Raw genomic sequence first — 25,742 nt, 5'->3', positions numbered from 1 at the left:
GGGAACAGCAGTCTTTCATTGGCCAGCGCGCCCGCCGCTCAGAGCGGAGCAGGAAATCGGGAGGGGCCAGGGCCGGCGGTAGCCAATGGCCGCCGCGGGGCAGTGGCTGAGCTCCGCCCCCCGGAAGCGGCGGCGGCGCGAGGAGCATGGCGGCAGCGGAGGAGCTCCCGCCGCTCACCGGAGTGGCCTGGGCTTCCGCCCCCAGCGCGGCCCCCGCCGGCTGGACCGTGGTGAGCGCCGCGCGGGGGGTGGCGCCAGGGCGCGGCCCGCTCCCGGCGCCGCCTCACGCTCCCTCTGCTCGCAGATCACCGAAACCGTGGAGGGCGCCGCGGCCAACCTGGGCAGGGGCCTTGGACACAAGGGCGGAGGGTTCCTGTGCGTCAGCGCCGGCGCCGAGGTGGGTGAGCGGCGGCGGCTCGGGGCGGCCCCGGCGGGGGCGGCCGCGGGCCGCCGCTGAGCCCTGTCGTGCGCAGGCGGCGCCTGAGGCCGTGGTGGCCGACGTGCAGGTGCTGAGCGACCGGAGCCCGGTGCCCGCCGGCTATGTCCGCGCCCGCGAGTTCCCGGAGCCGCGTAAGTGCCGGGGGCGGCGCGCGAGGCGGCGCGAGCGGCGGCGGGGCCCGGCCCCAGCGCCCCCCTCCCGCCGCCCGCTCCCCCGCAGGCCCCGCCGGCTCCCGCAGGAAGCGGCTCTGCGTGAGGCTGCTGCCGCGCGCCGCCGCGGCCACCGCCGTGGTGGACATCAAGCTGAGCGGCAAGAGCAAGGCCGTGCCCGGCTACCTGCGGATAGGGTAGGGCGGCCGCCTCCCCGCCCCCCCGCGCTGCCGCCCGCCCTCACCCGCCTCTTGCTGGGAAACGTTGTTCTTCCTCCAGGGAAATCGGTAGCTTCGCTGTTTGGTGTAAAAAAGGGCCAGTTTCGAACTCCATCCCCCCGCCCGTTCCCACACCAAGGACGGTCAGCCTAGGACTGAAGCAGCTTTCATTACAGCCAGCTGACAGAGACGAAAAGTATGTATGCATTAACTTTCTCTGGTCTTACCTGAACCGGTCCGGGGGTGTGAAGGAAGCCTGCTTGTGCTGGTGCCACCTCGTGGTTTCCACTCTGTGCTGCCCGGGCTGTGGTTTGTTACCTGTTACACAAGGAGCAGCTGAATCCAGAAAGGAAAAGCACTACCCAGTCTTTTCATTCCCAAAACTTTATGGAGGGATGGATCCTCTTGGTCAATTGTGACATGTGGTGTGAATGTGTAATGCAGTGTTCACAGATGGGAGTAGTGTCCAGGCGAAAGGCATTAGTTAATTAATGCTGATGTCTGCAGGTCACCAGAGAAGCCTGTGGCTCCATTTGGCTCCAAAAGTGCTTCTCTCACCCGGCATGCAACTGTATGTGATACTTCCAACATCTATGGCCTCTCAGGTAAGCTATTTCTTCATTTGTCATAAAATAAGGAAGCTGTATCAAGCAACCCTATCCATATTTAAATAGTACTTTGACTGGAGTTAAAATGTAAGCTTATAGTTGGTTTGTACAAAACTGTTTCTCTACGGGTGCTCCCTTTAAATAGTGGAAGTGACCCAACTTTTTAGAGGGAGATTTTTCCCTCTTGAGTAACTTGAAAGTTACTCCTTGCTTGCTTTAAAAGAAGCCATTGATATCTTGGTCAGACTCTTTCTTCTCTGGGTGCTAAACTGTCCCAGTCTGCTCATCTGCTACATAGAGGAATTAAGTACTCGTGTTTTCAGAGCGTCTCCTTTTGACATTATCAAAGCATCTGACAATCGCTTCTCTTTTCAGCTATGGATGGAGTACCTTTTACACTACATCCCAAATTTGAAAGCAGCATCAATTCTGGCAGTAGTGTGAGTATTCCTCTAAACTGCTGCTCTTAATCCCAACTCATAGCTAGTCTTAATTGAAAACACTTTATGCCTTTTTTCAGGCTATCCTGGCAGCCCTGAATGTCAAGTCTCTTGCTGAGATTGAGAAAGAGGTAGGCAGTCTGCTCTGGTCATATCTGGTTTGGGGTGGATAGTAGCAGGATTCTGAATTTCTAGAATATCAGTGTCTTGTCTCAACTGTTTTTTGTTTTCAGTATGACTATGCTTTTGTGGTTGAAAGGACTGCAGCTGCAAGACTCCCACCCAGCATTTGTTAGCAGCCTACCATTCCTTTGAGGATGTAAACTACTGCTACACATCCCAATGGTCTTTCACAGATTAAAGTTCAGAGTACCTGAAGAAATCTAATCAATATATGAGTACAGGAGTCACCTAGGGAGAAAATAAATGTTCTGTTCTCACCTGCCAAAATATTTTTGTAATGTTTCTGAAATACAGAGCTTCAACTTGGCACGTACAGCAGCATATGTCAATGTATAGATGTTCTTGGCAGTGTTTGTTCTCCTATGTTTTGTCAACACTATGGCTCAATTCTGAACGTTACCTCCTGCAAGAATGTTTAGTGTTTCAGTCACGTAAGAAATCCTATCAGCCTTGTCTTTAGTTTGGTGCTTTTCTTCTCCTGCACTTAAGTCTCATTGCCTATTAAAAACATCATAAAGCTTTTAACCCCACAAAGGAAGTTCCAAACGTTTTAAAACACATTGATTCTGATTTAGTTACTAAACTCTGTAAACGCTTCCTCAAGCGTAGGGTAGTACAAAACTCCCAACAGGTGACGGTAGGTCCTGGAAACATTGAAAAATCAGTGGCCTCGATTGTTACACAGAGGTGGTTTCCATGTGATAAGGAGGAATGCTTCCCCATGCCTGCTCCTGCACAGCATTAGAGTTACTGTCAAAAGAATAAAGATGATTCTTGTGATGTGGAAACATGGCTCTGGGTGCTGTCCTTCTTGGAGCACTGCTGGGGTCAAGGACCTTGGAATTGGTTTCAGGAAGGCACTTTAAGTTTTGCACTCCCCAGCAGAAACTGAAGAATTCGGTCCACTGACAAGGCGAGGAAGAAGTCAGCCAGCAGCACTTGAGTGATCACAATCTTAAACTAGAAAACAAACGCAACTGATTAGTCCCTCTCCACCCCCACCTCAATTATGCTCTCCCAGCAGAACAAAGCCTCTGTCATATTAGGCACTTATTAGAGTACTAGTGTCATATACAATAACTGCTAAACTAGGGACCTAGCCTTCTTGCTTTCACAGCTTGCTACAGTTACCTCAGTGCTTCAGCAGGATTGCTGCTATACACTCCTTTTAAAGCTACTCAGGTAGTTAGTGCTCCTAGATGAGCTGTGATATGCCTTACATTCTGCTAAAAGCCTTGAGATTCCTCCAGATTCCTGTTTTCCCAATGGAAACACAGCATGTAATTCAGTGGGCCCACATGGGCACTGTTTCATACAGTGATCCCAGAGAAATGCTGCCTGCTCACCTCAGTAGGGATTTCTACCAAGCCAAACTGTTCGTTGAATTCTGGCGAAGAGCCTGTGAGAAGGCCCACGATGGCAAGTCCTGAAAGGATGATGCTCCACAGCAGAGGCTTGTTCTCCTGTAGACTCTCCATAAAGGGATGGCCCTGAAACACAAAAGGGAGAAACTGTGAGCAGAGGTGCTGCTGTGCACACGCTCAGGAGGCATGTTCAGACCAGAGGATGTGTAGCAATTCATGAAACAGCTGGGGACACTTGTCTCAGCTCATTCCAACTTGGTGCAAAAAGGCAAAGCTTTTCTCTATAGACCCCTGACAAACTGAAGTCTGGGATTAGGCAAGAACCTCTGTTTAGTACTACTGCATATTAAGTATAAAATTGCCTCTCTAGTCCCCTTGGAGATGTGACTTAAACATGTCTTGCCTTGTAGTTGATAGCAAATGTAGCCATCTGCATTGCCATTGACATGATATAAACGGTGCTGTTCACAAGGCTGGGCTCAAACTCCTTGTACAGATCCACGAACTCTTCCCGCCTGAAAAGGAACAGAGCTGGAGATCAGTAGACCAGAGACAAGATCACCAGGAAAATTCAGCTTACTTTGCATAACCCCACCAACCCTTCCTTAAACTATACACAAGTTCTATTGGGCAACAGCAGCTGTTCCCAAACTTTGTGTCTACCCTTAGCAGCAGCCCTGCCTCTGACAAAAGTAGCATGCTTGTACAGGTAGTAGTGGAGCTGCAGATGCTGCAAGAATAGGTAAATGTACTCATTTGGCTCTTTGTAACAAAATAAAAAAATCAAGTGAAGAATTAGGTCCTCCTTTTTAAAAAAGGCATCCAGCAGTCCATCTCCTTGCTGTTATTGTTATTTCCCCTTCCCACGCAGTTTGGGGGACAGCAGACCATTAGACCTGCAACATATCACAGACCAAGTCCAGCATTCCCCTCAGTTTTCTCCATCACATTCTTACCGTGCTGGGCTGCCTGCCAATACAATTAATGTATGGCTCAAGTGCTTTCCTTGTGCATGTCTAACACGTTAACCTCCTAATGCTCAGTGTGCTCAAAGAGAGCATTCAAAGGAAGAGCACAGTGGTGAGGGAGGGCTCCCTCCACCCTACTGCTTAGCAGCAACTGGAGAAAATGTTAGTGTGTTGGAGGGACAGACACTTACCTGGAATCGCTGCGCACCTGGGCACCCTGGTACAGATAAACCAGGCTGAGGAAATGGACAAGGAACTGCAGCAGCACTGTCAGGACTGTGTAGAGGTTAAAGATGTTTGGCAGTGGGCGCTCCTTGGAAAGTGTCTTCAAAGGCTGGGAACAAAAAGCAAGCAGGATTTACTAGAAAGGAAAAGTGTAGAGATGGTAACCCCCCCCCCTCCAGCAAAATCTCACACTCATCCGTATTTCTCATAAGCTTTTTTGGAGGGGGGCAGTCCTTCAGTAATCCCAATATGATGGGCATTGCCCAGCAACTGTCCCAATGCACTCCCCTCTCCTTACCTTTGACCTGGAGATGAAAAGGAAGCAGCCAGCCAACAACAGACCCTGCAGAGTTGCCTGAAAATCACTGAACTTCACCCCTTCCAAATAGAGGACACTCTGGCTGTAGGCAAGGATCAGGGCATTCAGGGCAAGGATCTTGAACATTTGGAGTGTTGTCACTAGCGTGCAACGACCTTGCTTGATCACGTGGCAGACTGAGGAGCAAGAGGAAGCAGCATTTGGAAACAAACCAAGCCAAACAGGTTCTGGGGCTTTGTCCCTCAGTCCTCTCCTTTTCTGCAATAGTACAGAGGGAGTATAACTCCGCACTGTGTAACTCCTCCCCAGCTGAGAAACCCGCACAGTTTCCCCACGCAAACATCTGACAAAGCCACGGGTTCAGGAGCGTTTCTCAACATCCCAAGCCCTCTGTCTTGGCTTCTTTCAGATCTAAACTGATCCATTTGGGAATCCGTACACGTGCAGATCCACAATAACTTCAACTCCTACCATGCACTTACTGCACTGAATGGAGGAGAGCTTGGAGGTAAAGGGGGCTGCAATGCTGGCATCACCCAGCTTCACAACTGGCACACGCTCCTCTTCTAAATCCTTCAAGACCTGACTGATCCGCTCCTGCAGGCCAGTAAGAGAAAGAAATACATGCACACTTCATTATCACAACCTGGACTCAGAGAATGTCATACTATCCTCTCCCACACCACCGTTCCAAGATGGGATTGAGAAGCCTTCATGCTTAGAGCATTAGCTTGATGGCTGTCTGAAAAAGCAGCACCTCCTCTGATCAAATCCATTCTGTCACTTCAGGATAACAAGCAGTAAGGCTGGTCTTTTCCCAGTACATCCTGACATTTCCAGTTCTCATGAATTAACAGTAAACCAGAGGAGGAAAGAAGAGCAAGGATAAGTTAAATGGCTTTTAAACCCTCAAAACCCCAAGAATGGGCACGGGCAGATCAAGTTACCAACCCTCTGGATGGCCAGTTGTTCCTCTCTTTGGGACATGACTCTGTGCTTTGCACCACGGGAGGTGGGCTTCACAGTCCCACTTCCCACCGGCAGCAAAGCAGGCCTGCCATCACCGGGTCCATCTCGAGGTCTCTTCTTCCGTTCAGGCAGTCTCTCAGGAGCATTTGCCAGCAGTGCCACTCCTGTAAGACCAAAACATAAGCTGCAGGGAAAAATGCTGTAATCCCTTTGCTGGCAGAGCATTTTCACCGAGTAGGAATCCCAGCTGCCAGCTACTCCTGGAGCCAGATGGGAGTTCAGTCATGTTACACGTCCTAAGACAAAGCTTAGGAGAATTAGGAAGAATCTCTCTTCCAGGAAAATGTGTTGGCAGCCAATTCATGCTGCCTGCTGGCGCACACACCCGGTATTCCACCAGCACAGACATCCTTCTGCTTTATGGTAGTTTCTGCCACCAGATGAAGTTAGTTAGATCAATCCTATCCAATTCTAGCCCCAAAATCACCACAGAAATGAACACCGACTCTGTGTTTAGGAACACTAACCAAACTCAGGGGCACATGTGAGCATCCTGCATCTGGACTCACCCACATCTGCATGCTTCAGAGCTCCAACATCATTGGTTCCATCCCCACACATCAGCGTGATGTAGCCCAGACTTTTCAAAGTAGTGATCACAAACTCCTGCAACAAGACTTGCCTAGTCAGAATTGACAGTCTTTGTGTTCTGATACACTGTGATCTGGACATGAGAATCTGCAGGTGGCAAAACTATACTGGTCTTCAGCCCAGCACATCACTGGAGACCGAGTGCTGGGTCACGTGTCTTGGTCAAGTGCTTCTTTTCTGCAGCAATCCATTAGCCTGACACCTAGACTCCAGAAGGTTCACCTTGAGGCTCCATTTTAGGAAAGCTGAGCCAGAGTGGGCCACCAAGCTCATAATGCTTTAGGATAACAGTGTGGTACACCCTGAGCTCTGGTTCTTGCTGCCTGCTAGCTTGGGTATCAGAAGAGGTTGTGCTGGTTTGTTGAGAACAGCCTTAACATTAATCATGTGCTAGCATCTATGCTGCTCCCAGACACCAGGTGAGTTCTGCTGGGAACCCTGCAAAAGCTGGATTTTATCAGTAGCTGAAATCTCTCACCTTTTGCTTTGGGACCACTCTGGCAAACACCTGGATGTGTGGTATAAGCTTCAGCATCCGCTGCCTGTCCACAGACTGAAGGTGAGAGAGACCTTCCCCAGTAACACACAAGTCGTATTGCTGCGTCAGCTCTTGCAAGGTGGTTGGAAAGATGGGGAGCGTGACAGCACCGTTGATGGACTGCCATTGCCAGCTGGAGTCTGGAAAGAACAGCATGGTTTTGACATGAACATGACAGTGAGGTGCCTGCCTGTGAGACATGCTCCCAGCCACACAGCATACACTAACCCTGCTGTTTGCAGCCCCTCACTGTTATGGACATAAGGCTCCCACTTACCGTAACAGAGACAGCAGACCAGTGTCTGTGACACCCCTACCTCCCATCTAGTTATAGTCTTTATGTGAACTCCCGTCCTTTCAGCCTTGCAGGCCCTGGCAGTCAGTAACATTGCTCTCTCAGCTTCCCTGCATGGCAGGACTGCACCATGGTTTACGTTGAACGGATCGATGTTCCCACTTGCACTGTGTCAGCTCTGGCCTCTGATCCCGCCCAGGGAGGAGGCCTTGAAGCTGTTGTTATTTTGGTGCTCATATGGCTTAGTTATGAGTTGGCAGAGGAATGTACATAGTTCTCACAGTATTCAAAGCCACGGAAGAGAGGGGCAGAGGACAGAGGGTTAGCCGGGACTCTGGAAAGCAGGGGAGTCACTTCCATTATCGGCATCAAACAGCCATGCTAATGGCAAGTGGATGGCTTTGATGCAGAGCCCTAGTTCTTTGACTGCTCTCTTCCAAGATACAGAACCTGCTTGCTGCATGGGATCAGTTACCTTTGCTTACAGGAGGCCGCAGAATGAGGGTATGCTCCCGCTGGAGGAAGTGGAGCTCCCGGGCCACATGGCAGGCAGTGAGAGGATTGTCTCCTGTTATCATCACTACCTGAGGGGGAAGCAAGAGATGTCAAATCACTTCTGGGTAGACAAGCATCACAATGAGCCTCCTTTGCACTACCGAGAGAGAATTATTCTTAGCCTGGGTGCTGGTGACACCCCCTGTAAGATGCAGCTCTGCGCAGCACCTTGTTCAGAAAGGCTTTCTCTCTGGGCCAAGGCAAATCCCATTGCAAAAATAACATCACATCCGAAGGGCCTCACCACCTTTACCATGGGGAAGCCTTTCGCCCTCGCTCCACAAAGGCTCCTGGTACTGAAATTCCACATTCCTAATGCAATGGCTGCCAGAGAGGCTAAGATGCTGCTGGCACTTACATGGTGTGATGCATTCTGGATCTCCCTGATGACTGATTTGGAGTCAACTTTGAGAGGACAGGAAACCACGATGAACCCAACAAATCTAAGATCACACTCCAAAGCTTCACGCTTCATCTCTCGCACCTGCCAAAGCAAAGCAGTATACTGGAGTGTTATTTGCTGCTTCATAGCAAAAATGTGGCCTTCCCGTGGGCGCATCCTTGCAGTCAAAGCATCGACTGGGAACACAATTGATGCTCTGAGATGAACAGAACAATTCTGGACTGTCCCCAGCTGCTCTAGAAGAAAGGCTTCTTTGGGACAAAGCTTCACAGAGACAGCCCTTAAAATATTCACACTTCCCCATCCCCACATACAAACAATTTCACAGCTAAATTCAATGCTAAGCCTCTTCAGGTGCTGCAAGGGAAGAGCTGACTCTGGTTTACAAACAAGGAAACATAAGTATCTATCAATGTGACACAGGAAGACAAAGCTGAGGGCAGACTACGGAGGCTTAAATCTTCCCAGAAGATTCAGGGTTTAAGAGTAACATAGTTATTGCAGCTTTTGGCAACCACCATCTGAAAAAGATTCCCTCTCTCCCCCAGCCCTGCTCACACCACCCCCATTTCCTTTAACAGCTTCTGAATGTCAAGGCTTAAACAGACAGGTATACCTGCTGGTGAGTGAGGTGCCCCAGTTCTTTGTAGCCAAGAGCCAGTACTCTTGCCCCCTCATGTGAAATTTCCGTGTGGACAGTGTGATAGTTGCTCGGGCACTGAGACAACTAGTGGGAAGAAGTATCATATTAATACAATTCCATACACAATTCAGTAGCACATTCAAGTATTTCCCATTAAATATACTGATGGGGGAGAGAAGCATCTTTGGGAGGGTCCCTCACCATGAAGGGCAAAAGAGCAGATCCATCATATCCATCCTTCTGCTATCAGCAGAAGCAACAGAGCTGGAACTCATATAGTGAAATATTCAGATCCCCCTGGGATTAAACTGAAAATCCTCAGTGGAGTCTGTTTTCAGGCATGGTTTGGTGGTGCTCTTTTGCAGAAAAAAATCCCCATATCATTCAGGCTCCAGACTTGGGTATGGCAAGCAAAGATTTGGGGGGAAGAGCACACATGTTAGAGAATGCCCTTCATCTCCTAGAGAGCCGCGCTCACCATTTTGTGCAGCGTCTCTGGGGCCCCTTTCACAGCTGCAATGTAACAGAGATCAGTCGAGCCGATCTTCTCATACGACGCCAAGACAGACATTCTTTTCAGGGCACTGGCAAAATGAAAGCGCTGGTGAATTTTCAGTCCCTGAGTTTTAATACTTCTGGGGAAAACTTTCTCATCTGGAAACAAACAGATCAGGAAATCCTGAAAGGTTTCTCGGTATCAAAAGCAACATCACTCCCTTTGGGTCACAAGGAACCCACAGGTCACCGAGATTATATGAATTTCCTCTCCTTAGATACAAGCATACAAAGCTGGAAGTTCTCTTGCCGAGAACTAAGGGACATAACCGAAAAGATGGCCTAGGTGCATCAGTATGAATAGCGACACAGCAGGCTGAAGGTACATTTATAGCATGTATTATCTCAAGTAAAAATCCAGAGCCAAAAACACAACAGCATGAGTTTCAGTGGGATATGTATTCAACGCCTTTGGAAGACTTCTACTTTAGTTATCTGCACCAGCTGAACCCAAGCGAACAGAGCAAAAACCCTCCAGAGACACTGTGCACGGACCATGCTAAAACCCACACTGTCATTCCACTACTGCGATCTGCACTAACCAGTCACACCCTGATTTTACTGAACCTGCATAATCAGAACCAGAAGATACCAACCTGATCATGCCAGTTGCAGAATGCAGTATTTCTGCAGCCTTGAGAATAGATTTTTACTATTTATTGTCTCACAGACATCCAGCACAAGGATTTCCACTGCCCCAAACCAGTTCTGGGTCATACCAGATGAAATGCACTCCTTGCAAAAAGCCGGCATGAAGCACAGGAAATCTCCATAGCACAGATAATTTCATACTCAGAAGAACTGACAAAAGCTGTGTTATCATCATCAAAACAAATCAAGATGCATAACAGGATTCAGGTACTAGCTTGTGCATAAGAGCAGGGAGGAGCTAGAAACTGCTTTTACCTCTAGTCAGGGTCCAGTCCACAGCCATCAACATCGCCTTCTCTAATGGATCTCCCACCAACGTCCCATCATCCAATTGTACAAGCGAGTGGCAAGTAGCAATCGCTCGATGGGTTTCCACAGGAATGTCAGATACTGGTGTCACTTCCTTCCCATCCCTGCAGCACAAAAAGACTGCCTGTGTTAACAGGCCCAGAGAGGCCATTCACATTATCTCAGACAAATTCTGGATATTTTCCCAGGAAAAAAAAGTCTAATACAGTAAACAGTAGAGCTTCTCATAGCAACATCAAAGCTATAGGAAACCTGGCACTGTCTCAACTGCAAACAGAGCCAAAGTCAATAATTTTTGTCAGTCCTCCAGAGCAAACTTGATTCAAGCTGAACACTTAAAGTAGAGGCCTTAAGTAACAGATTTGAGTAACTGTAGCATCAAACAGCCATGAGATCTCTTTGCTATGGCATCTACCATTCAAGACAGTCAGTCTTACAGTAGTGGAACAAGAAGGCAGGATGCTACTGCACAGGGAGTCAACAAAGATCTCGTATACGTAAAAACCCTAAGTAAGAAATCTCCTAAGACAATTAAAGTCAGAAGTGCTGCGGCCATAAACTCTTCTCCTAAGTGCCGTTGCTACAGAGACTAACAAACCTTTCCTCTTCCAGTTCAGTTCACTTCTTTCACTCTCTGAACCTCTGGTTATCTCCCCACGCTGGACTAGCATTTCACTTGCATCTAAAGAGTTCCCATGGTGCCCAAAGCCCAGAACGTGGCAAATCATTGAATATGATGAAAATATCCCAGGACCTACCCGAGCCCAGCTACTCCTCTCACTACAAGGTGATCACTGGTCAATGTGCCAGTTTTGTCAAAACAGCAAACTTCAACTTTGCCAGCAAAGGGGATTCGGAAGGGTTCTGTACAGTACACGTCTAAAAGAGAGGAGAGGAAATCCCATGACAGATCAGCTATGACAAAACAAGGACAGAATGCTCAGTGACCTTTATCACAACACAGAAGCTATAAACGTGGTGCTCAGCTAGAGTAGTTTACTTAATGAACCCTAAACCCTCCAGTCTGAATTTCTGTGGCATTTGAAACCAGAATGGACACCAAAGTGCAGCAGTGACCTAATCAAGCGTAGAAGCCATTGACCTCCCTTATCCACGGTTAGGAATCTACTCACTGTAGAACTGTATGACTGTTGAGCAAGCAGGCTTTCATGTCAAAATCTTGCTTCAGCTATCTTCCCTCATACACTTGATTTAGGACTCATTTCAAAGTACACACCCTTTACATTCTTGTATTTGGGGTTTACGTCCCCCTCATATACCCCATCTCCAACACCCACGTCAGTTACTGGTGTAACAGAAACAAAGGAGACTGCAGGGATATTGCATGCTTTTCTGCAGCCAATGTCTCCACAGTTCCAGATGCAAGAAAACATTCCTACTTTTGTTTCTGTGTTTAGGCTTGGTACTTACAGAGCTTGGCCAAGGCAATGAGAGAGGTGTTGACAGCCAGAGAGAGTTCAATGGGAAGTTCAGGTGGAACAACTGAAGTCAGTATTAAAGTACACTCCAGAAAGAGTTTGTAACGATTCCTGCTTGGATCCTTGGTGCCTACAGGATGAGACAGGAGACCTGTACCTTCTCATCCTTAGACTGCATGCTCCACAGATGAATAATGCAAAGGAGCACACCTGCCTAAGAACAGCTGTGGGAGGGCAAGAAAAGCATCCAGAATGCAGCGTGGGACCCTACACTGACACACTGGAGCTGCCCAACCCAGCTATTGTAATTCTCACAAATTAGGTCAACTGTCTTTCCCACAAGCTTTGGTATAAGTCCCGTATAGAGAGCTAAAAGAGGTGAGAAGAAAGCTCACCTTCAATCCAAACGTATGCTGCAGCAGCAATGGCAAAGACCAGCAGGAACAGGATAAAAATGAAGGTCTCTAAGTTATTGGCTGTCACTCTCTTCACCCCAAAGAGGATTGTACGTAGCAATTTCCCCTGAGGAGAACAGCCTTCAGTGCAAGAAAGCTAAACTGAAGCATGCAGTATTTTGTTAAAAATATGTAAGAAAGCCCAATTTTAAAGTTATATTCTGGTGCTTGAGTGCCACAGCCTTAAGCTTATTCTCATTTCTTTGATCCTCTTAATGGCTAGCAGCCTAGAGCCACCCACGATTAGTCTCTTTTTAAGTAGTCTTGAATTTTCAATTGGCTTTCAAAAAGCTTATGTTCACATCTCTAGCACATACAAACACACACTATCACTTTTTCTGACAATTCTTATTACACAAACAGGAATAACTAGGAGCTGAAGTGTATTCACAGCGGGGCCAGTCACAATGGAAACCCTGAATCCTGGCTCCCAGGCTTCTGCATCAAACAGCACACTATTTATCTGACACAAAGAACAGCACACCAGAAACCAACCTCAAAATTACTTGCTAGTTAGGAAGAGGAAAAAATGATGCCTCAACTTAGATTTTCTCACTGCTGTATTTGCTAAGGATTTCCTTACAGCAAAGCGCTCAACAATGCAACCAACATCATTAACAAGACAGAAGTGAGAAGGCATGTTCATCTTACCTGAGATGTGTTGAAACCAGTCCTCAGAGCATATGCCACACATCCATTATCGACAGCTGGAACGGGAGCAGGAATGAGGTCAGTAAGCTTATCGTAAATCTTTTATGGGCTTATCAAAGACAGAATACACTTGAGGCTTCACCCTTACAAGAGGACACAATCACCTTTGGTAGAAGATCACGCAGTCTAATAATCACAGTAAACTCTCAGCAACAGAGCCCAGGAGACTGACTCAATGACCCCATACAAAAGTTGCATCAAGCAATCTAAAATGAATCTGTGAATGTAAGACATGTCCTCTCAGGGTAAACTTGAACAAGTACGTACGTTTCAGTCCTGTGCTGGCTTTCTGTGGTGGAATGTGCTGCACCACTTTTGTTCCCCCAAATATGATGTGCAGCCGGGAATCTGTCTGCATGTCCAAGACGTGCTCTGGATTGAGATCCTCCACAGGCTCCTGCATGACAATGTTCAGGTCTCAGATTCACAGCCTGTGTACAGTCAGCTGTCAACAAGTAAACTTCAAGTGTTCCTTTCTGTTCTTATTTCACATGAGATGCTCTCAGCTCCACTTCAGCCAAAGGTGGCCTGAGCTGAATCTAGATGTTAACATACCATTCAGCTCCTGATCGGTCTGGGTTTAGAGCCTGGCACCTGTGAAAATTCTGGTTTCAGGGGACTTGTTCACCCTTGGCACACTGAATTCAGCAAGGAAGGCTCTGTAGGCATTACTTTATCCTTTTTAAGTCACCCGCTGGCACAAAAACAAGAGGGTTCAGGGTTTTGAAGTACTCTACACTTGTTCCTCCCATGTCTGACCACCCAAAGGAATCCAGACTGGGGAATGCGTAGGAGGGCAATGCCATATCCACGCCATGCAGTTCCGGCCCGAAGGCTATAGACACAGCCAGGCAAAACAGACATTCTGTTTCTAATCTACCAGAGACCATCAATCACTGGTAGGGAGCCAATAACAGACAGGCCAGGTTCCCTGGGCCAGCATTTATACAAAGAGATTAATTTCCACTTGCAAATGCTGCAGTGGCTTGAATGTTTTTACTTTTCCAGGTTGCCATGAAGGGACAGTATAGAGCACACTTCACACAGACCTTCATCTGTGGTACAGACTCTCCTGTCAGCATAGCTTCATCTACAATACACCTCCCACGTAAGAGCAGCACATCACATGGCACTAGGTTTTCATGAGGAGATCGGCCTGCAATTAATAGATTAAAATTCAGAAGATGCTCAGAGGTAGGCATGACTATTGCTTGGCTAGCTGTCTGGCAGGGCACAGTTCTCCTTCAGTTTAGCTGAACACAGAAGATTCCTGAAGGGCAAATCTCTCATGGTCTGCTAAGTCTATCACGTAACTCCACAGCACATAGCCACTAAAACAAAAGCATTGCTGAGAACTAAAGGGGCTTGAAGGTTATCAAGACTTTACTAAGACCAGGAAAGTTCCAAAATCAAGTCACTTAGTTCTCATTGCCATTCAATCTTTGAAGACTAGGACCACATCCTGGGACAATACAACCTAAAAAATGAGAACAGAGTTAAGACAGAGACCTGCCTTTCCCCCTTTCATTGTAAGAAGATACTGTCAGGAGAAAGGGAACTCTTCATCTTCAAAATCCCGAGCTGAAGTAGGAATCTGAGGCTGATTTATCTAGGCATTTACATTTCTTCAAGACAGCTAGAAGATCCAAGAGATCCATCTCAAGGATCAGTTTCTTGGATCCTTAAACTGTGACATCTATGAATCAAATGAAGTCCTCAAAAGCATCCAATCAAGACTACTGGAATTTAATACCTAACTCAACTCACTGTGCAAGTTAACACACTAGAAGGAATCTGATTTTAAAAGAGCATTCGTTTATGAACATCGTGCAAACCATTACCAATGGAAACGATATCCCCCGGAATAATCTCATCACTCGAAATGGGGCGCCACTTCCGGTTTCTGTAAACCTGTGGACAAAAGCACTTTGAGAGGCCTTGCGTGTGTCAACGTAGTAGAAAAGGTTCAGAGGAAAAAAGATGGGAAAAAATGACAGCACACCAGCCAAAAAGACTGCTATACCAAAAACCTTATGCTAATGCCAAAAAAACACCACAGAAAAAAGATAATAGAAAATACAGTTAGAACTGTAAGAATTATTGGAAGGAAGAGATCAAAAACTTAGAATTAAACAAGCAAGAATTTATTAAGTACATACTGGACAGAATGGCTGAATTTGAAAGAAAGGGGCAGGGAAAAGCACAAAGTCTTTTCTCCTCTACTTTCCCAACTCCCTACCTTTTCAAGTTCTGCCCCTTTCAGAATGAAGATTCTGCCTCATTTGACAGCCAGTGTAAAAGTATCTTTCTCATTTCTAGGCTCTCTTGTCAAGCATTGCTAACTACTCAATTTCTCAGACAGCATTATGTTTATGACTCTTTCCTTTCTGATTCTGATTACCTGGATCATGTATGGCTTGTTGCCCATTTTTCGAATCTCTGACATGTTCCTCATTTGCTGCTGGACCAGAGAAGCTTCAAATGCCACTAACATGGAGAGGGTGAAGACACTGTAATACCAGTATTCATCCAGGCACCACAAACCCACGCAGAACACCTGGTAAGGAGAACATGATGTGGATGTCATTCTAACATTCATCTCACTCAGAAAACAAAAGCCCTCAATTTTCACAGATGTTTTCAGCTGGATTGGTATGTATTCAAACGTATCAAGCTGTAAAAACAGAAAATCACAATAACCTATTAGGGAGGAAACAAGGTTGGTCCTGCAACAGCCAGCTAAAACACGAATATTAAGCTGAAAGAGCAGCAACTACTCTTGGTATCAGAAAGCCATCAGCTGATTTTTGACTCTCAAACCAGGACTGTAAGGAATTCTTATCACGGAAAAGTATTTACAGCTCTTTTTTTTGTTTGTTTTACCTGAAAGACGAAGAATGGGGCTGTGGCTCTTTCTTTAAAGAGTTCCAAGAACTCTGGCACCACCATCTCAGCCCTGGGAAAGAATTGAATCCTTATTAACCTGAGAGTTCAGTCTTCTCAGCAACAGCCCAGCCCAAAAAACATCTACAGCCTCTGGTGCAAGACCAGGTTTTACTCCAGAATATCTACATACAATCTCTCTCTTCTTTTCAAATACTGTAACAAGCAATTGCTTTCCATCTAAGCCTACTTTGGAGAAACTGCCCTGTCCTGGTACTGTTCTCTGTCCTTAGAGGACTCTGATGCCTGGGAAGCAAGTGCTGGGAATAAGCATTAAAAAAAAAAAAAAAAACAGAGCACTGATTGCCATTCCACTTCTGTGACCTTTGTTACTGATACACTGGGCCACTTTGGACCTCTCCCACTCTGGCAAACAGAGATCTGTACCCGGAAAACTTACTTGTTAGTACCGTATTTCTTCTCAGCTGCTCGGATATCTTTGTCCTCCTGATAGCCTCGGGCATTCTGGTAATAAGAAAGGGGATGCTCCACAGGGAAAGCTACAGGAAGAAACCGTTTCTTGCCATCTACTTCATATGAGTATTTGATTTTCTGAAATTCAAATGAAAGAGCCTCCTGCCCATCCTCACCCTGCAGAGAGGAGGAGAAGAGGGGGGGAAAAAAAAGGAAAAAAAAAAGGCAACTGAACACATGCCAAAGACCTCACTTCACACGTAATCTGACCTGAAGGAAAAAAACTAGAGGAACCAACCAGTCACTTGCATCTCTCGCTCTTTTATCACTCTGCCCACGATAACATGCAATAGAAAACACTGTGCAATCTCTAACGTCCCCACCTGTGACTGACTGCAGCTGACTTTCCTAAATATTTGTTAAAACCTAAGAAACTGTAGCCTAAAGAGCTGCGTGTCTGACATGAAACAGCAGTTCTCAGGCATGTGACAGATGCCAATTCTGTTTGCAGTGGCCATATCCTTACCTGATCTCTATGGAGTGGCACTAGTTCTACAGATCCGTTATTTGGGGTTGGCACAACTTTAGCCAATGTGGCTTTCTTAGGACTAGGTTCCTGAAACACAAACAGCATATGCTACGTAAAGCACATTACAGACTCTGGAATTCAGTAAGAGTCAAGAAGAATCCTTGCTGGATCACATTAAGACACGCAGAGAAAAGAGATTTTTTTCAGGTAGGGCTTCTGCAGAGCCACGGTGAGAGGCAAGGATGCTCTGACTAACACATCCCACGCACGAACGAGGATCGCCGTGGAAATCATATTCCCCCCCCCCCCAAGCAAAAGAACTGTACTCAATACGTGACTTGCAGCCAGAACACGCGTAACTGCCGGTAAGACAAGCTACATCGACTACTTCAGAAAGAGCTAGCGCAGCGCTGCCGCGTCGCACGGAACAGGCTCCGCACCCCCGGACACCGAGCGCTCCCCGCACCGCCAGCGGCCACCGGGGGCGGCCCGGCCGCCGCCCGCCGCCACCGCCGCACTCACCCGCACGCAGGTGAGCGCGCAGTGCGCGTGCACCGACCACAGCCCCGAGAGCGCCGTCAGCAGGTGCGCGACGCCGATGGCGGCGAGCGCCAGCAGCGCGGCCTCGGGGGGCGCGCGGCCCGCGCCCGCCTCCCCCCAGGCGGCCCACACGCGCGGCCCCCACAGCCACAGCCAGGCCGGGTAGAGCCCGGCCACGAAAGGCAGCACGGTGCCGTGGAGGAGCCGCGGCCGCCGGCGGTACAGCGTCACCGTCGAGACCAGCTCGTCCACGGCGCCCGGAGCCCCGCCGGCCGCCGCCATCTTCCGGGAGACCGCCTGGCAACGGGGCGCTTCCGCTTCCGGGCGACGCCGGGCCCGAAACGGCCCTGCGCCTGCGCAGTGACCAGCGGGAGCACGGCGCAGGGGTCGCAGCGCCGCCGTGTCTGGGTGGCGGCGGCCGCGCATGCGCACAGCGGCGGCAGCGCGCGGGGCCGGCGCGGCGGCGGCGGCGGCGGCGGGCGCCATGTGAGTAAGGGGCGGCGGGGGCGGGCCGGACCGGACCGACGCGGACCGGCTCGAACCGGCGCGGACCGGCTCGCGCCGCCGCGCTACCTTGCTGTCGTCCCGCAGGCAGGCGGCCCTGGAGATCACGGCGCGCTACTGCCGCAGCGAGATGGAGCAGTACGGGCGCTGCGTGGCCGCCAGCCCGGCCTCCTGGCAGCGCGACTGCCACCGCCTGCGCCTCAGCATGTCCCGCTGCGCCGCCGCCCAGTGAGTGCGGGCGGGCGGGCGGGCGGAGCGGGGCCGGCCGCCGCCGGGGGGGGCACTGGGGCTGGGGCCCACGCGGTGTGCTGCAGCCTGGGCCCGGGCACGGACGGGGCTGTGCTGGTCATGGCTCGGCCACGCAGCCGGTTGGCCTGCCGGGGCCGGGCTGCAGGGCGGCGGGGAACTGAGGGCCCCGTGCTGTCTCGCAGCCCGATCGTGCAGCAGATCCGGCAGGACTGTGCCGAGCCCTTCACCGCTTTCGAGCAATGTCTGAAGGAGAACCAAGCCTCCGTCGTGAACTGCACTGACCACGTCAACCGGTTCCTGCTCTGTGCCGATCAGGTGAAGCTCTCCACATGAGGTGAGCATCAGACTGCAGAGAGGGCTCGTTTGCACTCGAGAGCTGCACTCTGGAGCCTTTGTGATCACCCTCCATGCACCACATCTGCTTGGGAGCTGCTAATTTAAAAAGCTGGAGTGGGGACATTACAGCCTGGAATACACATAGGCCTGTGTTTCTTGTCCCTCTCCTTCTCTTGTTTTCATAAATTCTGCCCTAATCTCCTTACAAAAAGATAAAAAGCACAGCCAATAAGTACATATGCTAAAAGTGTGGTAATCCATGGACGTGGATCGTCAGGGGAAGTATTTCACATGTGTGTAGCCATTACGGAAGTGAATGCAACAGTTTTTTTCTCCAGTGCCTCTAAATGGGTGCCTGAGGGTAACTGCTTGGTCGTTTTTAGTACTGGCTTGAGCTGATAACCATGTGGTAAATTGCTCTGGATGAAAGCAGTCGTGCTGACTTAAAGTCATAATTTTCATCCAACTCTGTTAACCAACTTATTTTGTATAGTAGTATATACAGAGTAGGTTTGTTGAGGTAGGTCAGTTTGTAACGCTCAACACTGCTGAATGTCTTAAAAACTTCTATGGAGCAACACTAAAATAAATAACATGTTACTAAGCACATGGAAATGGCCTGAATGTGACAGATTCCCATGTACCTCATAATTAGGGTACTGCATACACACAAAGCCTACCTGATTCTTTTATTTGTGCTGTTTTTTCATAGGGGATCCTTGGAATTAAAATTCATCTTCACAAATGAATGAAAACTATTTCTGTATTCTGGAGTATCATTCTTACGCTTGCTTTGTTTCTTTTTCCTCTGAAAAATGGAGAACAGCCTATGCCCTGCGACGTGGTTCTCTTGGTTCTGTTCACATTTGTCTTCAGCAAACAGCTGTATTCTAATCGGGATGTCAGAACATTCCTGATCCGTCAGCACTTCTGCAGAGTGCTGTTAATGCTGGGTTTTGCCTGCTGGTGTCCCATGCTCTTAGCAACATCGTAAGTGAATAAATTACAGAACTGTGTTGAAGTGGTATTAAAGGATCAGCAGCAACCTGCAGATCTGCTTGAATAGGAACAGAAGGCTGAAATCACACCTTATCTCTCTTTCTGTAGCCTGTATTCTTCAACAGTTATCTTTGATAATTAATTGCAATGTTTTTTTTCACTCCTCCCCCCCGCCCCCAACAGTTTTGGAAGCTCAAAAGCCAGATCTGGCTTTGCCCACTGATGATGGGAGCTGCTTTCTGACCTGGGCCAACTACAGTGAAAGTTCTTGACGGGACCTGTGAAGGTCCCAGCCTGACCCACCTGAAAACTTGCCGTGTTGGGAGGGGCTGGGAGGGGCTGTAGCCCGGTGCCTTGTGCTGTTTTAGAACCAGCAGGGGGCGTTTTCCTGCCAGCAGAGACGCAGAATGACCGTGGAGTTCAGAGCACCGCGCAAAACCCGACTGCTCTGTCAACAGCACAACAAACAGGGGTCTTGAAATGCGAGGTCGGGGGTGATCACCAGTGTTCTTATGTGGGGAAACAAAGAGCCCAGGTAGAAGGAGAGACTGTTTCTGGGCTATAACTAATGGAAGGAAAATTAAAACAATACGAGAAACATTGGGTTGTCTTAAGAGGAATGAATTAAGCACAAGGACTCAAGAGACCGATGAGCATCTACAGCTGCATGCACTGATAGCAGAGGCAGAGCTGCAAGGCACTGCTAACTAGGTCTACTCCTGTCTGCCAATGTCTGAAAATTTCTATAGTTCTGTTTAATGTGCTGTATGTTAAGTGGGACTGAGAATCTCTCCCAGAGGAAGCTGGGCCTTCATAAACTCTGAAGAATCCTTTGGGATACTTGCAGGCCAGGTATAAAGAAGGAGAGATGAGCCTTCTCTAACCTAGTTATGCAAACACAGCATCTGCTAAGCTTGAGAGCAAAGGCTTTGCTGCTGCTGAGAGTAGGAACTTTTACTTTCAGAACAGTGATGGGGGATCATAAACTAAACCTTTTCCAAAATGTGCAGCACCAAACCACATGCAGGAGCTATATTGTGTACAGCAGCAGCAAAGTCTTTGTGTGAAAGTCTAGCATAGTTTTGCTGTGTTTTCAGTATGAGGCTTTTGTGCCTCTAAGAGAGGGTGAGGCCTGGACCAGGAAACTTGGCTTTGACCTGGATCCCAGGGGGTTCATACCCCCTGCCCAGGACACATTGATCCTTATTCGTGTTTCAGCCAGGCACAAGTCCAAGCTTTTGCCTTTGAGCGTGTGGTGTTTGGCAAACATCACTTGGCATTCTGCAGTTGGGCAGAGTTTAACTCCTTTGGGGAGAAGGGCAGCAGATTGGAGTTTATCTGTTCCAGCTTCTAGCAGAGCCTGAAGCATGATGCTGGCTGCCAGTACTGCTGTCATCTATCTCACAGAGGTGGCTGCATTTCAGCAGTGATGGGATTTGCTACATACCTAGATGCTGGGATGATGTCTAACAACATATATGCACCCTTGCAGAAAATGCTTTGTTTCTCTCTTTCTGTAAAATGCTGTGCATTGAAACACGTGAAGAGCTGTTTCATCTACTGGCAGGAAAGTTGGGGGGAAAAGGCGATGGTAGCTTTGCTTCAAAGTAAATTTAGAGAGGAGGCACCTGCTACCAGAAAAAGAGGGGAACTCTATTTTTAGTTTGTCTCTTGAGATTATTTATACCAGGCAGCACCTGATTAGTCATAAATGTTTGTGGTGTGAATAGCTTTATTAAGGATGCCGTTATACAGGAGTGAAGGTGCTTTACATGTTGTTGACGTTATATTGAAATGTCAGCCTGTCAGGAGAAAAGCCATTTTTCATTACGTTTAAGGTGCACTGGGCCCCCTCTTAAGCCCAGTTATGTCTCCTCCTTCTCAGGAGCCTGAACCACTCTGTTATTACTTGCACAGTCTAACACATTAACCACTGAGCTGCCAGGCACTTGCTGTTGCCACTGATGAGCCAAAGTCTCACAGGGTTCAGTTAACTTGTTACTACGGAGAGGTGGGAGAGGTAGATGTTGCTCTATCCTGTTTCCATGTGCAGTCAAGGACAGAAATTACTTCTGCAGGTTTAATTCTGAATAAAGAATGTTCTCACATCTTTCACTAGACAAACACAACATAACGTCACGTGGCACAGAATGAGGACAGAACCTTCCCTTATAGGGAATTATTGTGGCGATGGCCACTACTTGAAATTGTTGCCTTCCTCAGTTTACCAGGTCTCCTGGTGTAAATCAGCTTGTAGCCTTATCAAGTTTGGCAAGTACCTTTGTGAAAAGTGAAAGGAAGTGCTCTTATAATGTGAAGGAAACACCAGCAATATTTTTTTCCTTACACTGGATCTGCTGGATAATGGCTAGCAGGAGCCAAGGAGTGTTCTCTTGCTCTCTCAGCCTCTAAGGAATCCGTAGCTATATGTGCAGTACTGCCTGATTAATCAGTTTCACTCTCACAGCTTAGGGGCTAAGACCTCCTCTAAGTGAGAAGCATGTTAACAGCAGCAGTTTTGCTGCTATTTTTCCTTTTCTTTCTAGCTTCCTGGGCTACCTGCTCTTGCTTGTTGCTGGGATAAAGTTGGAGTGGCAATTAGAGCAATTGCTGGCACTGACAAATATGAGGGAAGGGCTGAAGTATCTGACTCTCTTGGATGCATGTTAGCAGCTGGAAATAAGGCAAAGCCAGATACACAGGACCAACAAGTGCCCTGAAGCATAAGCTATTGGCTCCTGTGGGTGTCAGGGATCTAGATTAGACAGCCTAGTGCTCTGATCTGACAATGCAAAGCTTTTATTTCCAAATCCAGCTGTTGTTTTTTGGTTCTGTCATTGGAAACATACTCAGTGATAAAAGCATTTCCTAAAAGGGGCACTGATCACTCCAGTATCTCTCACAAGGTGTAAATTGGCAAGGGAGACCTCTGAAAACCTGAGAATGAAACGAATTAAAAACCCAAGAAGTGTTCTCTTCATTCCTGTACCACAGAATTATGATACTGTTGCATGCATATTCAGAGCCAATGTATGGGATACCTCTAAGTTCCATTAGGACAGGCTCATAGAAACAAATGCAGGAAGCTGTTAAAAGTAGGATGGTTACTGGCATCAGGCTGAACATGGGAAAAAGTCCTCAGGCAGTCAGTCGAACTGGTAGGTTCAGCTTTATCTCTGAAGGCTGCAGAGAGATTCAGCTAAATTAATGCCAAGCGGCTGAAATCAATAAGTGAATAAGCTTATGTTTCCCGGAGTGGGAGACTCAGAGAAAAAAAAAAAAATTTAGACCAGGATTCAGATAGATTGGTTCTCTCACATCCTCACAAACACAAAACAGACCAGAAATAAGCACTCAAGCCCTGCAATATCAAGAAGAACTCAAAGGACCGAGTTCTAAGGTGCTTGAGAACTGTTAAGAAAGCAGTGTCATAAACCTTTATAGGTCTTATCACTTGGGGGTTAATTGGTCTAAAGTATCCTTCATCCACACAAGTCTTTTTGTATCACTATAGTAGTTTCGCTCCAAATCACTTGGCTTCTAGCATGGGCTTTCCTACTCTCTGCTTGGTAAAAATCTCCCATGTTCTATGTTTTCTCCTCTTTTAATTGTTCTGGACTCTGTTTTCAGTCATATGTGCATTTTGGCTGGTAGTTAAGCAAACTGGATGCCAGTTTTTCTGTTTGGACTCCTCTATTGTCTGTGTGGCCTTGGAAAGCTAGTCGTTCTATGTTCTATGTCTCTGCTTACTCATCTCTGAAACAATAACACCTAATTGTATGGGGAGTACTGAGGGATAATTAATTAATGTATGCAAGGAGTTCTGAGATCCTAAACTAAGAGAAAGCCAAGGATCATTAGTTTAGGTAATTCTCTGCTTTGTTTTTCCTCCATTTTTTTGTTTTAGCGCTCTCAGAATATGAAGTTAAGTGTGTCAGGATTTTTTTCAGCCTGTTGCTTTAACTTCTGTTGATGTCACTTTTCCTTTCAAGTGGAACTTTAAAACCAATAAGGTAAATTACACATGATCTTAGAATGAGGAACTAGCAAAAACATCTCTTTAATTTTTCATCCAGAAAATGCTCTCATTTTACACTCTGCTTCTCTTACTTAAAGGAACTATAAATCAGCATGTTCCTTTGGTGTTTGCAGTCACAGGGAGAGATTTAGTGCTGCTGGCAGGCCCAGGTCTGAAATGGGCAACTGTAGAGGGCAGAGAGCTGTGCAGAACCACATTCCATTCACACACACATTTGCTTTACTTGGCTGTTGTCCAGATGATTCTGAGTCACTTGTAAGCATAAGGGAAGTTGGATGGACAAAGGGGACTGCTTTTCATCTCGTGGTCGCTCTAGCACCTTTATTCACTTTTATTCACCTTTATTCTCCTTTCTGGAGAGACAAGAGAAACACATCTGAGCATTTCAGTGTGCAATGGGGATTCCCATACCCTCTTTCTCAGCAAATACTGATATGTTCCAGCCAAGAACCTGCATCTCCCTGCTTGATGGGAACAATTCTGTCTCTCAACAATGCAGAACAAAATGGGAAATCTAAAAAGCGTGGGTGTTGCCCACAGTGCATGTGATTCTGTGTTCCTACCTCTGCTGCTGAGTGGGCTTCGCTTCTTTGTGGTATTATTTCCTAACAGGAAAACATTCTCCAAGTCCTGAGATAGCCATGAGACTTAACTCGCCGATGTCCATGGGTGCTTTGGGGTGTATCCCTTCTGCACCATGACACGCAAGGGGTTATGCAGCACACGCTCAGAAAGCTACTTCTGCCTCTTCCCATTTATCAGAGCTGCTGCTCAGTGCAAGAACAGAAGACTTACTGATGCGAAATAGAGTGGGGAGTAGATTCACCTGCAGTCACTGAACTGATACCTGGTTATACTGTTGATGCTAAAAGCTTCTCTGTCCCTCTGAATGATGCTTCTCTTCTAAGAGTTCTCTATGCCTGTTTCAGGCAGAATCTGGGCTCATAACTGGAGAGCAACTGTAACCAACAGGTGCTCGTTTCCTTCCTTAGTTACAGGAAATTAATCTCATAAGTGGCTTCTGTACTTGAACTGTACTTGAATATCAGACTCCTTTGTATCAGTAGCTCCATGTCTAGCATAATTCTTCACAACAGTTATCATATTTAATTATTTATTCATGTTGGGATTCCTGTTCCTCTTGCAGCTAACGGTAACTCCTCCTTTTGAGTTTGCTGACTCTCTGTTAAAGGATGAACAGCTGCCAACACTAGTTCCTCAATTGCTCCAGGATACCTAGTTCCTGGGAAAGGTAACGGTCTGATGGGCTGTCCTCCTGAGAAGGCAGGGCTAGGTTTCACTGCAGCTGCACATAGTTAGATGAACCTGCTTGCATGGGTGTGGTCTGTGCTGGCCACTCATGCGTGCAGTTTGTCTGACTGTGCTGAGGCAAGCTTCAGATTTCCACTTCAAGTTTGCTTTTTATTTTCAAACGTACATGCAAAAAACATTGGCACATCACAGCACTAGATCACAATGAAGAGAGGGTAGGGTTTCAGTGGGTGAAGCTGGCTCCAGTATTTGGAAGAAACATAAATTTGCACATAGTTCACTGTAACATTCTCTTAAAACTTAATCTAAACTGAGACCATCTCTAGTGCAAGAGCCACCAAAAGAAACGTACAGCTTTAGGAGTTTTCATTCTTGTTTCTTAAGGGTGGATGACCACACAACAAAGGTGGAAATCAACCGACTGCAGCAGCTTGGTCTGGAATGAATGGTTAAAGCCTACCCTAGAACTTATCTATCTGGGTAAATATATGTCATAAATTGCTGTTTCTGCAAGAGGCTCCCCCTTCCCTCTGAAAAAGTAATGTCAAAGTGTCTGTAAGCTACACAACTGCCCCCTGGGGAAAAACATCTGATACTGACAGCAAAGGAAAGTCCAGCTACAGAATTCGGCTCTGTAAACACGAGGGCGAGTGACTGCACATCAGCAAGTGTCACATTCACACAGCTTTATTAAAGGTGAAGCAGTGGTGGAGTGAGCTTTATAAGGGTTGCAGTTCTGTTACACGTCATTCTTTATGTCAGTTCTCTATAAGTTGTCTCGAGAAGGTGAAGAATTCCTGATTAAAAAGCAAAATGTATCAGGATTGTGT

General features: G+C 47.4%; 3 protein-coding genes across 7 annotated transcripts; 2 read left to right on the top strand and 1 right to left on the bottom strand.

The window, feature by feature from the left end:
- Window position 1: 1 nt before the first annotated feature.
- Window positions 2-2,825, top strand: MVB12A (multivesicular body subunit 12A). 2 transcript variants are annotated; one of them, XM_026114998.2, is made up of 9 exons: window positions 2-230; window positions 305-397; window positions 474-570; window positions 659-785; window positions 868-1,002; window positions 1,314-1,411; window positions 1,790-1,854; window positions 1,935-1,985; window positions 2,088-2,825. In XM_026114998.2, the coding sequence occupies exons 1-9, from the start codon at window positions 147-149 to the stop codon at window positions 2,148-2,150; spliced, it is 813 nt and encodes a 270-aa protein (XP_025970783.1). In that variant the 5' UTR covers window positions 2-146; the 3' UTR covers window positions 2,151-2,825. The 2 variants fall into 2 exon arrangements, with proteins under 2 accessions (XP_025970783.1, XP_064355499.1); XM_064499429.1 differs by having other exon boundaries at window positions 2,058-2,825.
- Window positions 2,586-17,862, bottom strand: ATP13A1 (ATPase 13A1). Of its 2 annotated transcripts, none has more exons than XM_064499422.1 (26): window positions 17,496-17,862; window positions 16,971-17,060; window positions 16,431-16,582; window positions 15,971-16,043; window positions 15,489-15,644; window positions 14,929-14,998; window positions 14,137-14,243; window positions 13,355-13,484; window positions 13,028-13,083; window positions 12,317-12,443; window positions 11,914-12,051; window positions 11,241-11,361; window positions 10,429-10,586; window positions 9,446-9,621; window positions 8,941-9,051; window positions 8,280-8,405; window positions 7,842-7,950; window positions 7,012-7,211; window positions 6,452-6,548; window positions 5,865-6,046; window positions 5,396-5,510; window positions 4,893-5,089; window positions 4,561-4,703; window positions 3,805-3,916; window positions 3,384-3,527; window positions 2,586-2,997 (listed from the first exon to the last, which is right to left on the bottom strand). In XM_064499422.1, exons 1-26 carry the CDS (start codon window positions 17,793-17,795, stop codon window positions 2,887-2,889), a joined length of 3,501 nt encoding a protein of 1,166 aa, XP_064355492.1. In that variant the 5' UTR covers window positions 17,796-17,862; the 3' UTR covers window positions 2,586-2,886. The 2 variants fall into 2 exon arrangements, with proteins under 2 accessions (XP_064355492.1, XP_064355491.1); XM_064499421.1 differs by having other exon boundaries at window positions 16,431-16,621; window positions 17,496-17,861.
- Window positions 17,863-17,865: 3 nt separating this feature from the next.
- Window positions 17,866-25,730, top strand: CHCHD5 (coiled-coil-helix-coiled-coil-helix domain containing 5). 3 transcript variants are annotated; one of them, XM_064499432.1, is made up of 4 exons: window positions 17,866-17,999; window positions 18,105-18,245; window positions 18,449-18,600; window positions 25,297-25,730. In XM_064499432.1, the coding sequence occupies exons 1-3, from the start codon at window positions 17,938-17,940 to the stop codon at window positions 18,597-18,599; spliced, it is 354 nt and encodes a 117-aa protein (XP_064355502.1). In that variant the 5' UTR covers window positions 17,866-17,937; the 3' UTR covers window position 18,600; window positions 25,297-25,730. The 3 variants fall into 3 exon arrangements, with proteins under 3 accessions (XP_064355502.1, XP_064355501.1, XP_064355500.1); XM_064499431.1 differs by lacking the exon at window positions 25,297-25,730 and adding an exon at window positions 19,785-19,803; XM_064499430.1 differs by lacking the exon at window positions 25,297-25,730 and adding an exon at window positions 19,315-19,360.
- Window positions 25,731-25,742: the final 12 nt, after the last annotated feature.

Source organism: Dromaius novaehollandiae, chromosome 33 (assembly GCF_036370855.1).
Source record: "Dromaius novaehollandiae isolate bDroNov1 chromosome 33, bDroNov1.hap1, whole genome shotgun sequence".
Lineage (NCBI taxonomy): Eukaryota > Metazoa > Chordata > Aves > Casuariiformes > Dromaiidae > Dromaius > Dromaius novaehollandiae.
Note: the sequence above shows the minus strand (reverse complement) of the source record. Positions and strands in the feature narration are given on the sequence as shown.

Bases quoted from the DNA above. Each gene is read 5' to 3' on its own strand.
- MVB12A (XM_064499429.1), top strand. From the start codon at position 147: ATGGCGGCAGCGGAGGAGCTCCCGCCGCTCACCGGAGTGGCCTGGGCT. The intron at 231-304 runs GTGAGCGCCGCG...CTCTGCTCGCAG, and splicing joins CCCCCGCCGGCTGGACCGTG to ATCACCGAAACCGTGGAGGG. The intron at 1,855-1,934 runs GTGAGTATTCCT...GCCTTTTTTCAG, and splicing joins GCATCAATTCTGGCAGTAGT to GCTATCCTGGCAGCCCTGAA.
- ATP13A1 (XM_064499421.1), bottom strand. From the start codon at position 17,795: ATGGCGGCGGCCGGCGGGGCTCCGGGCGCCGTGGACGAGCTGGTCTCG. The intron at 13,084-13,354 runs GTACGTACTTGT...CTCCCGTTCCAG, and splicing joins AGCCAGCACAGGACTGAAAC to CTGTCGATAATGGATGTGTG. The intron at 9,622-10,428 runs GTAAAAGCAGTT...GTTTGTTTCCAG, and splicing joins GGACTGGACCCTGACTAGAG to ATGAGAAAGTTTTCCCCAGA.
- CHCHD5 (XM_064499432.1), top strand. From the start codon at position 17,938: ATGCGCACAGCGGCGGCAGCGCGCGGGGCCGGCGCGGCGGCGGCGGCG. The intron at 18,000-18,104 runs GTGAGTAAGGGG...GTCGTCCCGCAG, and splicing joins GCGGCGGCGGCGGGCGCCAT to GCAGGCGGCCCTGGAGATCA. The intron at 18,246-18,448 runs GTGAGTGCGGGC...GCTGTCTCGCAG, and splicing joins TCCCGCTGCGCCGCCGCCCA to CCCGATCGTGCAGCAGATCC.